Source organism: Lipotes vexillifer, unplaced genomic scaffold, assembly GCF_000442215.2.
Source record: "Lipotes vexillifer unplaced genomic scaffold, Lipotes_vexillifer_v1.1 scaffold1149, whole genome shotgun sequence".
NCBI lineage: Eukaryota > Metazoa > Chordata > Mammalia > Artiodactyla > Lipotidae > Lipotes > Lipotes vexillifer.
This window is the reverse complement of record NW_006796238.1, coordinates 85,369-105,163: the sequence shown is the minus strand read 5'-3', so window position 1 is coordinate 105,163 and position 19,795 is coordinate 85,369. Positions and strand designations below refer to the sequence as shown.

General features: G+C 36.5%; 1 protein-coding gene across 1 annotated transcript in view; it reads right to left on the bottom strand.

Annotated features, from left to right (window-relative positions):
* Window positions 1–19,795, bottom strand: part of HEATR5B (HEAT repeat containing 5B) — an 86,088-nt gene that overhangs the window by 39,595 nt on the left and 26,698 nt on the right. The window contains exons 15-20 of the mRNA XM_007468385.1: window positions 19,458–19,633; window positions 16,853–16,958; window positions 14,945–15,135; window positions 11,683–11,842; window positions 7,973–8,162; window positions 5,307–5,476 (exon numbers count right to left, since the gene is read on the bottom strand). Of these exons, the coding sequence (XP_007468447.1) occupies window positions 5,307–5,476; window positions 7,973–8,162; window positions 11,683–11,842; window positions 14,945–15,135; window positions 16,853–16,958; window positions 19,458–19,633 (993 nt within the window). The remainder of the gene's footprint in view (window positions 1–5,306; window positions 5,477–7,972; window positions 8,163–11,682; window positions 11,843–14,944; window positions 15,136–16,852; window positions 16,959–19,457; window positions 19,634–19,795) is intronic.

Here is a 19,795-nt window from a genome sequence, read left to right as displayed (position 1 = left end):
TTTTTTTTTTTTTCTTGCGTTATGCGGGCCTCTCACTGTTGTGGCCTCTCCCATTTGCGGAGCACAGGCTCCGGACGCGCAGGCCCAGCGGCCACGGCTCACGGGCCCAGCCGCTCCACGGCACGTGGGATCTTCCCGAAACGGGGCACGAACCCGCGTCTCCTGCATCGGCAGGCGGACTCTCAAGCACTGCGCCACCAGGGAAGCCCCCATGTGCTGCTTTTTAAGCAAGGAAGTAAGTAATATATTTTAGAAAGAATCTCATCCAGAAATGATGGGGGGGAATAAAATAATAAATAAGTGATGTAGAATACATAACTCCTTCACAATGCTAGATAATATATTTTTATGCTCTTAATATAGCATTTGTAACTTATTTTCGTGTAAAATTCACAGCCCATGAAATTATGCCAAGTATTAAAAAAAGAAAATATAACTGAGGAGAGAAAACCTGACAGATCAGATTTTTTTCAACAGAATATATTTTCTTCACGTCTCTTCCTGAAAATAAAGACGTTTTGGAACTGGCAAATATCCTATAATTAGAAAAGTTAAGCATGATCATATGAGATGGGAAGAACAAGTATCTCGGAGTTTCTGCCTTTTTATCTGTACAGTGGGGACAATGTCCACCTTACCTCTATCTTACACAACTGTGGTAAGACCAAAGCATTAACTATATATGAAGCAGAACACCATAAATTTAATTACAACTAAATAGAATTATAGCTAAGAAAATACACTCAACAAATGCTGACTAGCAGAATCAAAGTGAAAGAAATAAAACATTTTAAGGTTTACAAAGTGTTTTCAAAAACTCAATTTCAATGATTCTGAGATGTACTCTCCCACCCCATTTTAACATCTCTGATATTAGAGATGCAAATTATCATTAATGGTGTCTTGCAGCCACTGTAAACCAGGTAACAACAAAGTTGTATTTGTTTGAAAACTTTCCCTTGACACTCCCTGGTAAAATCCACAAAATGTCAGGAATAAACCATATTAAATTTGATAAAAATATATGGCTTCGTGCAGACTTCCTAGCTGCTTAGACATAATCACAATCTACTGTGACATCCATCAGTATAGCTTGGTTTAGATTTGCTCTTGAATTTTATATAAATGGAACCATGAAGTCTCTTCTCTTCTGTGTCTGGTTTCTTTTTAGCAGTATGTCTGTGAAATTCATCCATGTGATTCCATGTAACAGTTCATTCATTTTTATTGTTGTGTAATGTTTTATTGAAGAATTATATCACTATTTATCCACTCTGCTGATTGGTGGACACTTAGGTTGTTTCTGGGTTTTGGCTAGTATGAATAACCAAGCAATGAACGTTCCTGTACATGTTTTTTGCACACATGTACATGCATTTCTGTCAGGTATTTACTTTAGAGTGGAGTTGCTGGGTTATACTGTATGCACACTTTCAACTTTTTGTAGATTATGCCTCATTGTTTTCCGAAGCTGTTTTTTTTTTTTCTTACATTCCACAAACCTTAGGAATTTGTGTGCTGCTTGCTCCTACATTAAGACCTCTACCTTCCTATAAAAAGCTCTGTTATTTAAACTTTATGTCACCTTGCTATCCTATCCCTTCTGTGCCTGCCATATACTTATATCATGGTCAACTGGATATCCCTGCTCTGTCACTGACGACATGGGCATTCAGCTCAAGTTTTCCTCTCACTGACATCTCCTATAATTTTCCCAGATGACGTAAATGCCATGTGTGGAATAAATCTGCACAGGAGAATGACTGGTCACATGGTATAAAAAGCACCCACTTGCCAGGAGGGAAATAACACTAATTCAGAGTGGTGGTTGTTCTTTCAAAAACACATTTTGAACAGTTCTATCATTAGATACATTTTAATACTTTTAGATCGTTTAATAAAGATTACTATGGTGAAACTTACCTCTTAATACATTTGCTGAAAAAAAATCATATTTCATTTGTGTTAGGTATTACACGTGGTATCACATGATACGGCCATTTCTGGTGGCAATGACTGAGTAGAGACGAACATGAAATTGATAAAAATCATCACTGATTTCACTAATTTGGATGAATCCATATGTGGACTGATTTTTAGAGAGTGTCAAAGATTTGGTAATGAATACAGCTCGAAGGGCATTTGGCAACGTGCAAACAAGTTAGCCACTTGAGTGGCCCTCTGTCTCATCTTTATCTGCCATGCCATCTCCTTCCCACCAGTTTTTTGGAAGAGGTTCAGGAAAGTACTCCAACATGCCTTGTAATAAAACCCTTGATGTGCTACGGAAATCATTTTGGAAACATTATCTGCGTTAACACATAGGAAACTCATTGTGTTCCCCACGGCTTACTGATAACCTCCACTGAGATAAAGAAATTCATGTTATTACTTGACCAGATCATCTTAAATGTGCTCCATCTCATAAGGTCAACTTTCACAGAATAATTACATTTAAGGAGGAAAAAAATGGAGAGAGGAAGCAGACAATTTGAGGAGTGTGTGTCTGCATCTTCATCACACTTATCAGTTGCCTATTAGAGCTGTATCATGTAACAAGTCCACCTTGCTCAAGAGATGCCAACTGTGCCCTCAGAACTTGGCATTAGGCCATGGCTTTTGGCAGGATGGTACATATCTTGTTGCAGAATGCAATCTAGTGTATACTATTAGTTGACTATTTTCTTTGTGGATGTTCTCTGTAAACATTTCATGTGCATCTGGTTTCCACCCTGCAGCACACCTTGATGGTCTGGGACTGATTCAGTTCCCTCCTGTCTATGGTGAAAAGGAGCAAATCTTGTTGAGTAAAGCTAAATATAACACAGCAGACGTAATGGCTAAGATCTTGGTCTTTCAGTTCCTTCACCTCCTCCTGGATAACCTTCTCTTCCCTTTCCTCAACAATATTCTCCCACGGTTACCTCTATGGTGCCCTTCTTGCTCCTCTTGTCTTTACCTTCCTCCCTCACCCAAATGAGATTCCATAACCCATCATTTCAGCACTGTCTTGTTAATATCCTTCCCTCCCCCATCCTGCTGTCATTTAAGTGAATCTGCTTGGCCAAAGTCCAACTATGAATGTATCAGCATATCTGCTCAATGCCTGCACCTAAGATGTTTACAGCTGTTGGAGAAAAATCTCACAACTAGATGCACTGGTACCATCATGAATCACACGACGGAGGGTCACTAACCTCCAGTGAACCCTCGGAACTATCACAGCATCTTTTATTTCTGCAGTTACTTCAATCTCCCACATCCCATTCTCCTCAAACTTCTGATCCTCCTTTTTGCCCCCTCATTCACAGAACTCGATCTTCCCTATTACCGGATTAAGAAAGTAACAGTCATTATATAATAACTCCCTCAACTTCCTGTCACCAAATCCAAAACCCACCTGTGTCTGCACAGATCCTCTCCTCCTTTCTTCATTTTGCACTGGAAGAGATACCCCCCTACGTGTGTCCTCAAAACTGTGCCACTGGAAACCTTGGGGGATTAACTATTCCTTCTCTGTCCTACACCTTTAACTCTCCCACCCTACTGGCTCCATCTTGTCAACATATAAACACGCTCACTCTTCTCACGACTGTAGAAGTAAAAGCATCTCTTTTGACCCCATCACCCACTTGACCTATTTTCTATCCTCTGTCCTCTCCTTTACAGTCAAACTTCTGGAAAGAAGTTCCTGTTCATATTCCATATGTAACCGGTATATTTGGGCTTCCATTTGTACCACTCTACCAGATGAGCCCTTGCTAAGGACACCATGTGACAAAAGTCAAAGGACACACTGTAGCTGTCATCTCATTTGATCTCTTGACAATATTTGATATGGCTGACCACTCTGCTACTCCACCTGGCATCTGTGAACACCACAACCTCTATTTCCCTTTTTAACTCTCTGACTGCTCTTTCATGTTTTTTGCTGACTCTTTTTCCTTTCCTAAATTTTATATACTGGGTTCCTCATTCAGCACTCTCTCCTGGCAATCTCATCTACTCCTATGTCTTTACCATCTAAATGCTCATGCCTCCCAAGTGAACCTCTCCAACCAGACTTCTCTTTTCCGAGCTCCAGGTCCGTGTAACTATTCAAATGTCTAAAACTGAATTAATGATATCCACTCTTTCAGACCTTCTCCTATTCCAGTGTTGCCAATCTCAGGAAGTTACATTATTTTGCTCAAGTCAGAAACCTGGGTCACATCCTTCCTCTATCCCTTAATTAATCAACAAATTCTATCAATCCTTTTTCCTAAATATCACTCAAATCCATCTATTTTTCCCCATTCCCATTGCTACTAACTTGGAAAAGTCATTTTGCTCTCCATCCCTAGACCACCATAATTCCTACCCTGTAGAGTCCATTTGCCACTATGCAGCAATAACGAAATGTAAAAAGTGCAAATCTGATCATGTTACTCCCCTGTGGAATTCCTTCTAATGGTTCCCAATCACTTGCAGAATAAAGTCCAAAGTTTTAACATATCTAGAAAGTCCGCAAGATGTGTCACCTGGCTAATTGTCCAGCTTCATCTTGTGACCCTATGACCCACCTCCCCCTCTTCTCTCTTAGCCTTAACCACACTGACTAAAAGGTTCCTTAAGTGCATCCCTTCCTTCTCATCTCAGGGCCTTTCACATATTTTTCCCTCTGCCTAAAAATAAGTGCTGTTACTCTAACGTCATGCTTTTCCCCAAACTAAGTCCTGTTTATCCTACCTACAGTTCACACCTCACGTATCATTTTTTCAGGGAAATCTTTTCTGAATGCCTGGGTTATGATAGGCTCCCCTGTTATTTGCTGTCCTGTAGCCTCTTCTAGCACTTACTTGTAAATAATCATTGTTGACCATATTCCCTTTAAACTATAAACTCCATTATGACAGAGGCGTCATCTTGTCTCATCCTCAAATGTATCCCTAGTACTTTGCACAGTTCCTGACATATAGCAACCTCTCAATAAATATTTGTTCAGTGAATCAATTAACAACTGTGATGATAGTAACAGATCCTCAGAAGTTAACAAGCAAACTTTAGGAAAAAAAATTCTGAGTGGGAAAGACTGAAAATATGATACATTCTTAGCCAAGAAATGAACAGTTCATTAAAATATTTCTTAAAGGGTAAAAAAGAAAATCAGTGAATAAAATGAATGGTCATAAAATGACTACTAAGCTGAAACTCTGGAATGGATAGCCCAGGAAACATGTTTTTTTGTTTTGGCCTAGTCCGATCTTTTGGGAAACAAATTTGGGGCTCCCTAATTAAATCAATGAATGAAATAGCTTTATACTTACACAAAGGCTAGGAACGAGACTAGACAGATTGACATGTCGTGGTGCAAACATGTGAAGCTGCTGAAGGCAAGATATGGCAGCTGCCTGCACGAGAGAATCTGAATGGTCCTGGGTTATTGCACAACCCACCAAACAAGAAGAACGGATTGTGGATATTGTTGCTCCATTCCCTAGAAGCAAAGTCAAAGAGAACATAAAGTACAACGATTTTATTAGTAACACCAAAAATGTCCCTAGAAAAGAATTATCTTCTAAATAACCCCACTTTCTAAACAAACAAACAAAAAAGTACACCTGAAATTAATACAACACTGTAAACCAACTGTACTTCAATTAAAAAAAAAAGAATAACCGTTGAATTAACATTAACTAGCATGTTTGCTCTATGGTTAGGTTTGGTACTGCAATTGTTAAACCAATAATCACTATAAGAAATGCCCTTACTTTTTTTCCCCTTACATTTTGACAGCTTACATTTTATCAAGCAAATAAAATCCTACAGAACAGGAGTCAGCAAACTTTTCTTTAAAGGGCCAAAAGTAAATATTTTTTACTGTGCTAGCCAAGAGGCAAAATCCACACTACTCTATTATGTAAGTGCCTATATAACCATTTAAAAATTTTAAAACCATTCTTACCTCATAGGCTGTTAAAAAAAAAAAAAAAGGACCAAAAAACCAGGCATCTGAGCAGATTCGGCCCATGGGCCATAGTTAATTTGCCTATCCTGCCTATCCCCTGTTATAAGAAAGTCATCCCAGAAATTCCTTTCCTTGAAAGCCAACCTCAGAAAAGGAAAATTCTATTCTATTCTATTTTTTTGGCTACGCTGCGCGGCTTGCAGGATATTAGTTCCCCGACCAGGGATCCAACCCGGGCCCCTAACAGTGAGAGCTAGGAGTCCTAACAACCTCTGGACCACCAGGGAATTCCCCAGGAAGTCACTTTTTAAAGGATGTAATGTACAGCATAGGGAATACAGTGAATAATATAATAACTTTACACAATGACAGATGGTTATTAGACGTAATGTGGTAATCAATTCATAATACGTATGTCAGTTGTACACCTGAAATGAATATAATATTGCATGTCAACTATACTTCATCAAAATAAAAAAAGGAGTCACTTTTGAGATAAATAATTATTTCTGATTACTATTCAGACTGTTTTTAAAACAAAAATTTTGCAAAATCCATACAAATGATTTCAAAACACAACTGCTTATGAATGATGATCATGCATCTATCTTAGATTTAGCTAGCTTTACATTTATCCCCTGATAAACTACACTCTCTTTTAAACGCATCATTGTTGTATTTGATTCTCTGTTCAAACAATAATACCACATCTATTATATAATAACGACAAATCCTATTTTCCCAACAAGATTAATGGCTCATCTCTGAATAAAGTTTTACTTCTTAAAAAAAAAATTAATGGCAATTTTTACAAAGGTAGGAAAAATAAATTGCAGTATTATATACTGTCTAGATTAAAATTGCCAAATATAAGTGATTTAAAATTTTTACCAATGCAAAATAATTTTATATACAACAGAGACCAAACAAGGAAATCATAGACTCACACAAGAGTCACATTCTAGTCTGAAATACACACTGCCTCATCAGAAAGTACTTGGTAAACACCTACACTTAATCAAAGGCACATATTTATACTCTCTACATCCTTGTGACATTCACTGGAAGAAAGAACTATCAACTTTTCTCAGAGGACACTGAGTCCAAGATAGAGACATGTCTAAATCACATTTTTTCAATTCCTACCATTCATCCTTAAGATCTTTTCTTTTTTCACTTCCGTCTTTTTTTTTTAGTATCTGTCCGAATGGAGGCACCATATAGCATAGTGATTAAGAATAGAGGCAAAGGAAATTTATCTGAGCTTCACCTCTGATTCCAACTACTCATTGGCTACACACACACACACACAAAAACCTTGGACCTTTCTCAGCCTCAGTATTTCATCTGTAAAACAGAGAGATATACCTTTATCAGGACTGCTGTCAGAATTAAGTGAGGTAATATAAATAAAAAGCCAATCCATTGAAAGATTTAATAAATGGTAGGGGAAAAAAAGGAATGCTCTGAAAGTGGCTTATATATTTTGCATAAATTCACAGTAATTTTCTTACCTGAGTGTTTACTTTAACCATTAGTAGAATTATTTCAGTGGAAGTGCATGGTAAGAATATGGGCCTTAGGATCACAAATCTGCTACTCCTTAGCTAAGTAACTTATCTTCTCTGAGCCTACTTCCTCAGAGAAAAACTAGATAATATTATCATCCTTAGAGTTAAAAAAAAAGTGAAGCTAAAGTCCATGAACAATTGAATGGCACTCCAGGCCAAAGGAACTCCACTTTTATCTTTGACTTCAAGGGGCTCCAGATAACATTTCACTTAGATGTTTTCTCTGCTCATAACTTCAAATCACCTTCACATCACAGGTTTGTTGCAGGGATTAAATAAAATAGCACATGTAAAAAGCAGAGTTCCAGGTGTTCAGTAAATTGCAAGCATTCAATACATAGTAATTATTATTATTGTTACAAGATTTCTTTAGGCAACGTTATGGTGACATTCAGGAAGTTGAAAGACAGTAATTATCTATCTAGTCCCTTTATTTTAAGATGAATTTACTCACCTTGTAGTTCAGGGCCAACAGTAGTTATTATAGCACCCAAACATCTACCCAAACACTGATGAACTTCTGTATGGGAGGGTGGAACTGTCAACAGCAAGGTAAGAACTAGAGATAATGTTGGCTCCACATATCCACGATACATTGGGCCACTGGAATCCACTATCAGAGCAAGTGAATGAAGGGACCAAGTCTGGAATAAAATATGATTTTATTTTATTGTAAGTAATAGAGTATGCTGAATTGATATTTAACTTAAATTTTCATAAACACCAACATCGTAGTTTTTTTGTCAACATCGTAGTTTTTAATCAATAATCTGAAATATATTCCTTAAGAAATAAAAGGTAGCACATAAGCTACCAGTAGCTAATAACCAAAGCCACTGATGTACAAATGCTATGTTTACAGTTTCTCTGTAGTGTGGCTTTGAGTGTCAGAAAAATAGTTTTGTTGATGAACTCATTTTTCTGTTATAATGTACATGTATTTCATACTTCCAAAAAACAATGACTGATATAATAAGTGTTTGATTTAGTGGTTGCTATGGACATCAAATATATCTTTATTGCGTGTATTGTTGGAGTTTTACTAAGAAACTAGTCTGAAATAAAACAATCTGAAATAAAAGAATGTTTTGCACTCAGATCTATTTCTCGAGCAATGACATTCACAAAACAGTTCCTCAAGTGCATCAAACCATTTCAGGCCCAAATTTTTGTTTACTAAGCAAAAATAATCTTAGTAGCTAATAGTATTTGCAAAACTAACCCAGAGCAATGTACTGTAATCAGCACAGGCTTAAGAAAATGCAAAGTCCTTTAAGCTGCCCACATCCACCTGTTAAAGAACGAACCTTTTATTTTTGCTGTTGGCAGCCCCAAAGGAGAGCTGCACTACTGGGCTGAGGACAGAGAGGTCTCAACAGAGAAGTTACCCAACTTACCACCATGGCAGAAAAAAAATCCATACCTTAATTTCTATTACCTGTCAATCTACTCCAATCCTAGGGAATTTAGCAACCTGAGTTGGACAGTTATGTGTAGAAACCACACCTATTGACAAAAGTAATAGGGATATAACAGCTTGAGGGAGGAAAACCAGAATACACATCCTGGAGAAAAAAATTAATGGAAGAAACAAAAGAAAGTATTTTAATAAAACTATCATAAGGATTTTTAAGACAAATAATTAAAGCACAAAGGAGATTCTAGAAGTGTTTTAAAAAAACAAACACACACCCAGTATTTATATTAAATTGTTCAGTAGAAAACTGGAAAAAAAAGAATTATTGTTAAATACCAAAATCATTATATTGAAGTTCAAATGGAAGATTATCCTCTAACCCACAGTGAAAATACAAAAAAATTAAAATAATGAGGATAAAGACAAGAGACTCAATACATAAATAAGTACCAGAAAGAGAAAAAGAAAAGATAAACTTATATAGAACTTGATGAAATTTCTAAGCTGCAAGGACAGAGAGAAAAATTCTTACACACTGTGAAACCAAAATATAAGGTTACAAACATACAGACATATTTCAGATAAGTTTCTTAGCAATAAAAAGATGGGGGAAAAGATAGCTATGATGTCCACAAGTATCATTAATTCAGAAATTTATTACATAAACCAATGTCTTTTGGGCGTGTGAAATATATCCACTGTGTAAAAGAAGAAAACGAATTCATCATTTAAGTTTTATATCTGAATATTCAAAGGCACACTGCAGAGAAACTTTAAATATAGTTGCACATCAGTTGTTTTGATTATTGGCTTATGTGTTATCTTTTACTTCTTAAAGAACATATTTGAAAGTTTTTATAGATAGCTGATGAAAAACTGAGATGTTAATATCTATGGAAATTTAACTCAAAAAATTAAGCTACTATTAGCCTCTTACATGCAACACAAAAAATACTGAAACATTTATGAATAATGAAAAAAAGGACTGTGTGCCAGGAACAGTATACCCAACCCAAATATCATTCAAATTTGAAGACAGAATAAAGCCTTTTTTTTTAAGATATGCAAGGAATCAAAAAGCACACCAGTCAACGACCCTTTCTAAGATTATTATTGCTAAAGGAAGTTTTCCTATCAAGTAAAAATAAAATAAGAACAAAGATCTGAAGACAGGAGTTGAGGATACAAAAAAGAAAACATTACTGAAGACTAAATCTCTAGTAATTACAACTAAATACATGTATACAATAATTTGACTGGAAAGTATAATTTTTGAGTTAGGATTCTTATAACAGAAGAGACTTTATAAAAAACTGAAGAATGCTACCATACTATTCTTGTGCAGATGTGAGCTGAAACAGAAGCTCTGAGGGAATGGTCCACGTTACAGTAAGATGTCATGTTGTAGAAAAAGAATCATGTGAAGCAGTCACTTACAGAAGTGCGGTTTTAAGAAATTAAAGCAAGAGAGAGCTGAGAAAAAGGTGAAGACAAAGGAAAGAAAACTAGCACCTACTTGTTGACATAAAAGAAGAAAGCAGCAACTTCTTAGGTAAAATAATTTCACAGTTGTGTTCTTTTCTACCAGATTACTGTGGAAACAGCGTTAAAAAAAAAAAAAAAATTTCATAGCACCTCTTTAGGAGCAACATTACTTCATTTTTTATTTTAGTCCTTTTGGGTTTTTTGTGCTTTACACAGCTGGAAACCTTTACCAAGAAGTCAAAGGCAAACTAAGCCTGTAGACTAAGAAGTCTCTGGTGGATTTTGCATTCTTTTCTTATGGTAAAGAACCCATTTATTAACAAATTAATGACAGGCAGTAATGGCAATCAAACTTGTCTCTTCCAGCTTCTGAGTCCCAATATGAAGCTGGTGAGTTGAATGCTATTGGTTTCACATACTCAATATTTTTAGATGCATCACTGGGAAATGGCAAATCAAGAGTATAGGATATTTTCACACACATGTTCTTGCCTCTTACTGTAGTTATACCTATTTTTGTATAAAATATTTGAGGAGAGAGAAAAAAGAAATTCAAGGAGTACACCTGAAGATTCAGCCAACAACACTGTACCTGGGTTAGGGTATTAGAGAAGAGAGAGAAGACTGTTATTAAAAGAAATTTGATCATCCAACAAATGTAAGGAAATATAAAAAAGAGGAAACAAGTACAAAGGATAATAAATAATAAAAACAAACCATGTTTCAAGGAATGCTGTGAATGGGTTAAACTCCCAGAATAAGAAAGACTTTAGGATTAGGTTCAGATACAAATTCCTTTTATACACTCATAAAGCAAAATGACAGAGAAAGACCCTAAGACATTTTTCCTAACAGCCCATCAGAATCAATACTATTTTTACAAATAATTTTCCTAAAAATAGTATTTAAAAATTTCATAATAGGGCTTCCTTGGTGGTGCAGTGGTTAAGAATCCGCCTGCCAATGCAGGGGACATGGGTTTGAGCCCTGGGAAGATCCCACATGCCGCGGAGCAGCTAAGCCCGTGCGCCACAACTACTGAAGCCTGCGCACCACAACTACTGAAGTCTGCGTACCCAGAGCCCATGCTCTGCAACAAGAGAAGCCACCTCAATGAGAAGCCCACACACCGCAACAAAGAGTAGCCCCTGCTCTCCACAACTAGAGAAAGCCCGTGTGCAGCAATGAAGACCCAACACAGCCAAAATAAATAAATAAATTTATCAAAAAAAAATTTCATAATAAACAAATCGATATTATACCTGGACTTCAGAGGATGTCCCATCCTGTGCTAGAGCCAATAAAATGCTGACACTGGTCTTCAGATGTTGTCCTGAGCCAATACCACCAACATAACGATGCAAACAGCCCAGAGCCAAAGAATGGCCAGTTCTGGATACAACATCTCGAGCTGATTTCAATCTGGAAAAGACTTATGCTTCAGGGATTGTTTTTTCTATTTCCCTATGGCAATAACAAGCTTATGAATCACACAATAAAAGGGATTTATTCTGGAAATCAGAAAAGATTACAATCTTTATTACTTCTTTCTCTACTCACTAACAAGAGTTAGAGATTTACTTTAAACCGGTTAAAGTCATACATTTCACTGAAGAAAGCCTACCTTTAGAGAAATATGAAAGAGGACCTACAACTTCACAGCTTTTTAATATTAATTATTCCTTGAGAAGACAAGAACCATTTGAAATGTATTTTTACCATTGGTGTTTTAAATAAAAGACAAATAAGACAAAAAGACTATGACTCATAATCACGCACCAACATAGTCAGTTACTATTAGAAAACATTAAAATACCACTAAGAACAAAACTCCTAAAATAACAAAGGAGGCTAGAAAGCAACTTTGGCTGCATTTTCAAAACTGTATTATAACTCTCAATAAGCCATCCATGATCAAACTTCTGTCACAAGCTCACAAAAATGAAGTAAAGCCAAGATATGAAAAACCATCACCAAGACTCTGGCTGGTCAGTTTGCCTATGGCAAAGAAAGAAAAATTCTAAGTGCTGTCACGATGGAACAGACGTTAAGAAATATAGTAATGAAGGAAGTGAACTAAGTCCATCCTTAGCAGTATTTCTAATATACTATATCCTTGGATAAGTGATCTCTCTCTCTCTCTCTATGCCTCAGTTTCTCCATCTGTAAAATGAGCATTATCATTACTCCTATATAGCAGTTGTTTTGAGGAATAAAAGAGGAATGAATGCAACCTGTGAATTCTAAAAAGCCTTATACAGATTAGAAAGCTTCCTTTATATTGTTACTTTTCAGAGTTCATTTCAGTGAGCTAAAAAAAAGCTGAGCCAATTTTCTCAGTGATAGTCATCTATTCAATAAAGTAAGTAATCTAAGATACAAAAATATATCATATATATACTTTCCCAGGGGTCTCAGAGTGATTTTCAATTTGAATGGAAACTAATTTAACCAGTAATGGTTTTTATTTTTTTCTGAACTGGGTCTTAAGCAACTGAGTTACTCCCTATTAACTGAGAACGGTTTATAGGAATGATTCCAGTCTTAATGCTAAGATGGCATATGATTTTAACATGCAAAAACAGCTGACAGATCTGTATGTATACGTGATTTGGCTTTTCATAGTTGGACATATCAGCAAGAGATAATGTTGATAAAAAACAGTCTGATATAATGAAGCTGCAGGACATTGAAGCTTTTTCAAAATAGAACCAGATTTTGTCAAATCTAAGATACCACAGATTTTTCTTAATGTACCATTATTTTATATAACAATATAAAAGAAAAAAATGCTGACAAATAATTATGACATTTCTTAGAGATTTTAAGACAAATCCCAATTTCAGATAACTTAAAATGTGAAAAAACAGGTAACAAAATCTATGTACTAATTAATTTCAGATCATAATAAATTATTTAGAAAAGCTAATGAAACTAAGCACTGAGAACACTTGCAAACCATTAACCAGACAGGTATGAATATGAATGAAATGTCCTTGTGTTTTACCAGAATAAGTATAAATACTCCTATAGGTATTGAAGCACTTATAAATTAAAACCACTTGTAACTAAAGAAAAATTAACCAGTCAACAGTTTTCCAAAGAAATACACTCTTATTTTACCTACTATTAACAGAGCACAAACCATGAAACAGGTAGCTAAGACTGGTTCTAACTTTCTTTTTTTTTGCAGTACGCGGGCCTCTCACTGTTGTGGCCTCTCCCGTTGGAGAGCACAGGCTCCGGACGCGCAGGCTCAGCGGCCATGGCCCACGGGCCCAGCCGCTCCGCGGCATGTGGGATCTTCCCGGACCGGGGCACGAACCTGTGTCCCCTGCATCGGCAGGCGGACTCTCAACAACTGCGCCACCAGGGAAGCCCTGGTTCTAACTTTTAAAAAATCTTTAACAAAAGTTGATTTCAGGATTAATGAGAGACACCCGGAAAAGGCAAAGTTAATCTATTGCTAGAAAATAAGCAAAGTCATCCTGCAGAAGATTAAGTGTCTGGGAATAGTTTAGCTACATTCTGCCTGCTCATATTATCCTTAGCAAGTCAAACAATACACTGGGGCATCATCCTAAACCAGCCAAACTGCCACTGTGTGTGAAGACAAGGACAGCCGTCCTCAGATATGCAAGAGTTCAGAAAACACTTCTTCCGAACCACTACTTCACAACCACTGCTTCTCCCAAACTCTCCCTTGTTAATACTTATGATATAGTTTGGTATAATTAATCCTCAAAATACACAATACTTAAGAATGATTAATTTGGGCTTCCCTGGTGGCGCCTGCCGATGTGGGGGACGTGGGTTCGTGCCCCGGTCTGGGGGGATCCCACATGCTGTGGAGTGGCTGGGCCCGTGAGCCGTGGCTGCTGAGCCTGCGCGTCCAGAGCCTGTGCTCCGCAACAGGAGAGGCCACAACAGTGAGAGGCCCACGTACCGCAAAAAAAAAAAAAAAAAAAAAAAAAAAAGAATGATTAATTTACATAACTCAGGTGTTAATTCTTGACCACTCTTGATTTTCAACTGCTCTACTTCAAGTACTTGATTAAGAATCAACAGTCACTAATAACTGCATTTATCATCTTAATCATACTTATTTGGATCTCTGAGATCACTCTTTTAAATTAATACTGCCAAGAAATTCTTAAAAGCTAATGCTAAATGTATCCCCTGTTTCAGGGATAATTTAAGAAATGATAAACTTGGTAGTAGTTAGAAAAAGAATGGCTTATCCCAAAAAGTGAAAATTAACAGAAAGAATAATGGCAGGGGGTGTGGGAGGGCAGAGATAAGAGAAAAGGACTTCAGAGCAAACTACATATAACTGAGAGATGCCATCACTAACAATCCTCTTGATTCTGTTATGTAACATTCAAGAGCTGAAACAGAAACCTGCACCACACTGAAAGTATCTACCATGTGGAAAATATACAGTCCAGTTAATACTTACTGAGAACTTAAAAGACATCTTTGTCTATGAGAGAAAATTACTTGTTGCTAAAGAGACCCACTTACTTGTCAAAGCTATATTGGGCCATTCTAGCAATGAAAGTTGCTTCTCCAACCACCTGAGCCATTCTTCCAAGAGCTTCCCCTGCTGCACATCGTAAGATGGGGTTTGGGTTGTCAAGGGCTCCCATAACTAGTGTCAGAGCAGATTTACGAACTTCCTCAGGTCCTAAAGTACTTTTGTTTTCAGCCAGGCCCTATGGTTATTTAAAAAAAAAAAGGACTGCAATCTTTGTAAATATACATAAATCTTCACACATTATTTTCTTCAGCCAACTTTCCCATGCATATACTATGCCTAGAATTAACACATGTTAGACTGACAGTAATCACTTTCCTAAACAGGATTTCACAACATGATGTATAACATAGTTATAGTTGAATCAGCCCTAAAACCAACAATCCCTGGGAGTGTCTCTAACCAAAGACAAATACTTAAAAGTTGTTTTTATACATAAAGGACACTGTATTATTAAATCAACTGTTATTTAACTGACTGAAATTTATCATTATAACTTTAAGGAAGGAAAAAGCCTCACGAACATGAAACTTTGATACATTTATATAAAAATGCCAGAGATGATAATTATGTCTATCCAATACATACCTAAAGACAAAATGAGGTAAGAATAATCAGTAACTGAATGTTGAACTGAATCAGTATGAATGTTCATCATACTAAATGTTAATATCTCTCTTCTAGTTACACTTACTGTCCTGGAACTTAAATTACTTACTTGAGACCAAAAATATAAGTCATGGTAGCTAGGGAAAATGTTAACTACAGCAGAGGCATTAGCGAGCACATATATGAAGAAACACATACTGTACAGCAATATTACAGCTGTTAACCAACCTTCCAACCACTGAGGGAAACCATGACCACCCCACTCCTTTCTTAAAAAACTCAGATGTTGGTAGCTGATGGTCTCTAAAAAGGGCATATACTAATGATTATATAAATGGTACAAGCCTTTATTTGTATAACCACTGCCTACATCCCTTTTCCCTGAAGTTTACAAAATGTGATTTAATTCATGCCCATTTAAACACTTGTACTTGTTGCCCTTTTAAAGCAGTGATATCTTATAATAAGCTTCGTGCTGAATAATATGACTTTTCAAACACATCATGAGAGGCTATAAGCTGCACAGTACAGTACATGAACTCTGAGAGATAAGCAAAATATTTGTTATTTCACTTCATACATGTAGAATATGAGGTTTAAAAAAGGCTAAAGGAACTACACAAGACAGAAACCTATTGAGTAGCTAAACCAGAACACAATCTCTAAATGCAGCACTCCTTTAACTACATAACAAACATAGCCTCTCCTGCTTTATGACCTAAACCACAAATCAAACTTAAGCTTTATCTAGTTAGCCTTCAATAGAATACCAAATTTCATTAGTCAGACATGTTTGAAAATTCCAAATATACCAGCACTTGTAAAATTTGAGGTATCAAATCAAAATATGAATTTTAATATTACTAAAATATAAAATACTTATTTAATTACAATGAGCCTAATATAAAGCTTCTAGTAATTTAAATGAAATAATATAAAAGCATGGTTATCCAGAGCTATACATATAAACGTAATAGTCTAGTTACGTCTGAATTACTATATTAAAGGTATTAATTAAAATCTTAGTTCAGGGGCTTCCCTGGTGGCACAGTGGTTGAGAGTCCGCCTGCCGATGCAGAGGACACGGGTTCCTGCCCCGGTCCGGGAAGATCCCACACGCCGCGGAGCAGCTGGGCCCATGAGCCATGGCCGCTGAACCTGCACGTCCAGAGACTGTGCTCCGCAATGGGAGAGGCCACAACAGTGAGAGGCCCACGTACTGCAAAAAAATAAAAATAAAATAAAATCTTAGTTCAGAATATTTGCTATGTTTTAAAAGTAAATACCTTTAGTGCACTAAGAACAGCTGTAAAGATATTAAGCTGCACGGCCTGCTGGCGAACACCTTTGGCTTGTTTAACACATTCGGCAAAGTGATCCAACATCTGTAATCTGTAACAGTAGAATAAAGATCACATTAGCAATACTTTTTATTCAAACCTGGCCCAAAAAACAGAGATAAGAAGAAGGGTATAAGCTGATTGTTTAACAAATAATGCCCCATGCTATCTCTTTTCACTTCATTCCCTGGTCTAAACCGGATCTCCTACTTCTGAATTAATATACGGACATGAACTACTAACTGGCACAACACAAGGGACTAATATTAAGTTTCAATCAGCAAAATAATGTCACAATTTCAGTGGTCTTCAGTGTGCAACAAAGCGCCTGGCATAAAGTAGGTGCTCAAGGTTTCTTGAATAACAATCATTAATTGTGCATCTCTGTGGAAGATTTTTAACTTGGAAATCTTAAAATGTGGCATAATTTTTTTCTTTTTAAAAAATACTCTCACACATAGAAGAAAATAGTACCTCGTGTCCTATCTTTAGAAGCTAATTGGGAGATTTTTTTCTTAAAGATTCAGCTTTGGTCAGTTTTGTTAAATGTGAAAAATCAGAGATGAACTGGTTGTTTCAAATTTTTAAAATGAGACAGTTATCCCTCTTCCCCAAATCACAGCCATTTGAGACTATTCTGATTAAAGAGAATGAGGTCATATCAGATTCTTCTAAAAAGAATAGAGGTGGGGCAAAGGAATCTAGGGAAACATCACTGGAAGGATTTCTGCTCAATTATAAAAGGCCATGAGTCTCAGGTCAAAGCATTCTTCAAAAATCACGTAGGAAGAAACCATCTAGCCTCCAGCAGGAACTCCAGTTAGAGGTACTTGGGGCTAAAGCTGACACCTGTACACTTGTCTGACACAGATCCACATCTATGCTGAAGAAGCAGGGCACTGTCCACACTGCTTTCAAGCACACACCTGAAAAGACACACATGGTCTCCAACATGGCCAGCAAACATCATGTGCCTATAACTGACCTCAAATACATAACTTAAACAAATTTTTTTCCTTACTATATTTATTTCTTTTAATTTGAAAAATATTAACGAAAAGTTCCTACCTAGAAATAACCATTGAACATTTTCACGTATTTTAAAATATCAAACTGGGATCACTTCTTGCCTTTTACCTTCTTCATTTAACACTATATAATGAGCATTTTCTGATATCAAAACATTATCTCTGTAAAATGTATTCCAGCCTATCAACTTTCCATAATTTATTCACTGATTCCTCCATCCCTGGATATTTATGTTACATATTTTAATAGAACTTATCTATTTTTACTTCATCTGGTTCCACAAAAGTGATTTAATAAAGTTAAGAGGACTTCCCTGGTGGCACAGTGGTTAAGAATCTGCCTGCCAATGCAGGAGACACGGGTTTGAGCTCTGGTCCGGGAAGATCCCACATGCCACGGAGCAACTAAGTCCGTGCGCCACAACTACTGAGCCTGCGCTCTAGAGCCCGTGAGCCACAACTACTGAAGCCCGTGTGCCTAGAGCCTGTGCTCCGCAACAAGAGAAGCCACCGCAACAAGAAGCCTGCGTACCACAACGAAGAGTGGCCCCCGCTCACGTCAACTAGAGAGCCTGCACACAGCAATGAAGACCCAATGCAGCCATAAATAAATAAATAAATTTATTTTTTTAAAAAAGAAGATAATCCTGGATTCTAGTTGCAGGTCTCATAACTAGCTGTATAATTTCTGACAAACCACGAACTCTTAGACCTAGATTTCTTTAGATTTAAAACAAGAACATTAAAGTAGATTGCCTTATAAGATTCTTTGACCTTTAACGGTCTTTAACATTTATGTGGCAACCAAATGTTCTTAAAGATATCTGGATAAAGTAAAATTTCATATTTAAAATTTTCCCCTGAAATTAAAAACCAATTAATCAACTAACCTACATATGTAAAGATATGCTATCTTTTCTATACAATGTTTTTAAGGCATAGTTTGTAAAACCTGAACTATCTGTGAAGGTCTTGCATTAATTCATTTTTACTCCTTCTTTTGGGAAAATCACTGTAAGTATATAAAATGCTTACTAAGTTAAGTATGGTGCCTGTGGACATAAAGTATAGCAAACTAAAATGTTCCTATTAAAAAAAGAATCAGTTACTTCAGTTTTCCAAGTTCCAGACTTTAACCATCTGACAAATGTCATATTAGGGAGTAGACTTCTTACTCATTTAATTCCTCAGTAACAAGACTTGGAAAACTGGTGTCCCTAATTAAAGATACAGGCAAATCTACTTATAAACTGGCAAACAAACTACTATAATGAAAATTTTGTTGTTTAAGACCGAGTTCACAATACAGTGGATATCATATGCTAGTACATGGGGTCAATCTTTAAAAACAGTTTCAAATTATGTGGAGTTTGCATGCAATTTATTATGTGCCACTTATGTTATTACATTTAGAAGACTACTGTTCAAACGCTTCTTATTGAAGAGTTAGCTTGGTTGGGAAAATGTACTGCTTGAAAATAATTTATATTTAACTAAAATCACCTGATTGACTTTATACTAACCGGTGTTTAAAAGAAACATGAGGAAACACTACACCAAAAAGAGCCACAGAAGCATCAATGACTGAAACTCCAAGGGGAAGAGGCCCAGGCACAGCTTCTCCCGCAGGTATTCGTAAATAAATGGAGGATGGATCATGCTCCAGAGCCCCACTTCCAGATGCACTGTTTGGCTGGAGCTGCAAAAGAAGGACATAAAAATCATTCAAAATCTACTTTGGGAAATTCACTGACCAAGTACTGGGCATGACAAATAAAACAGGGGAGGAGAGAGAAAAAGTAACAATGAAAGAACAGAATGATTAAATCTGAAAATTTTTAAATAGAATTTGGCCATTAAA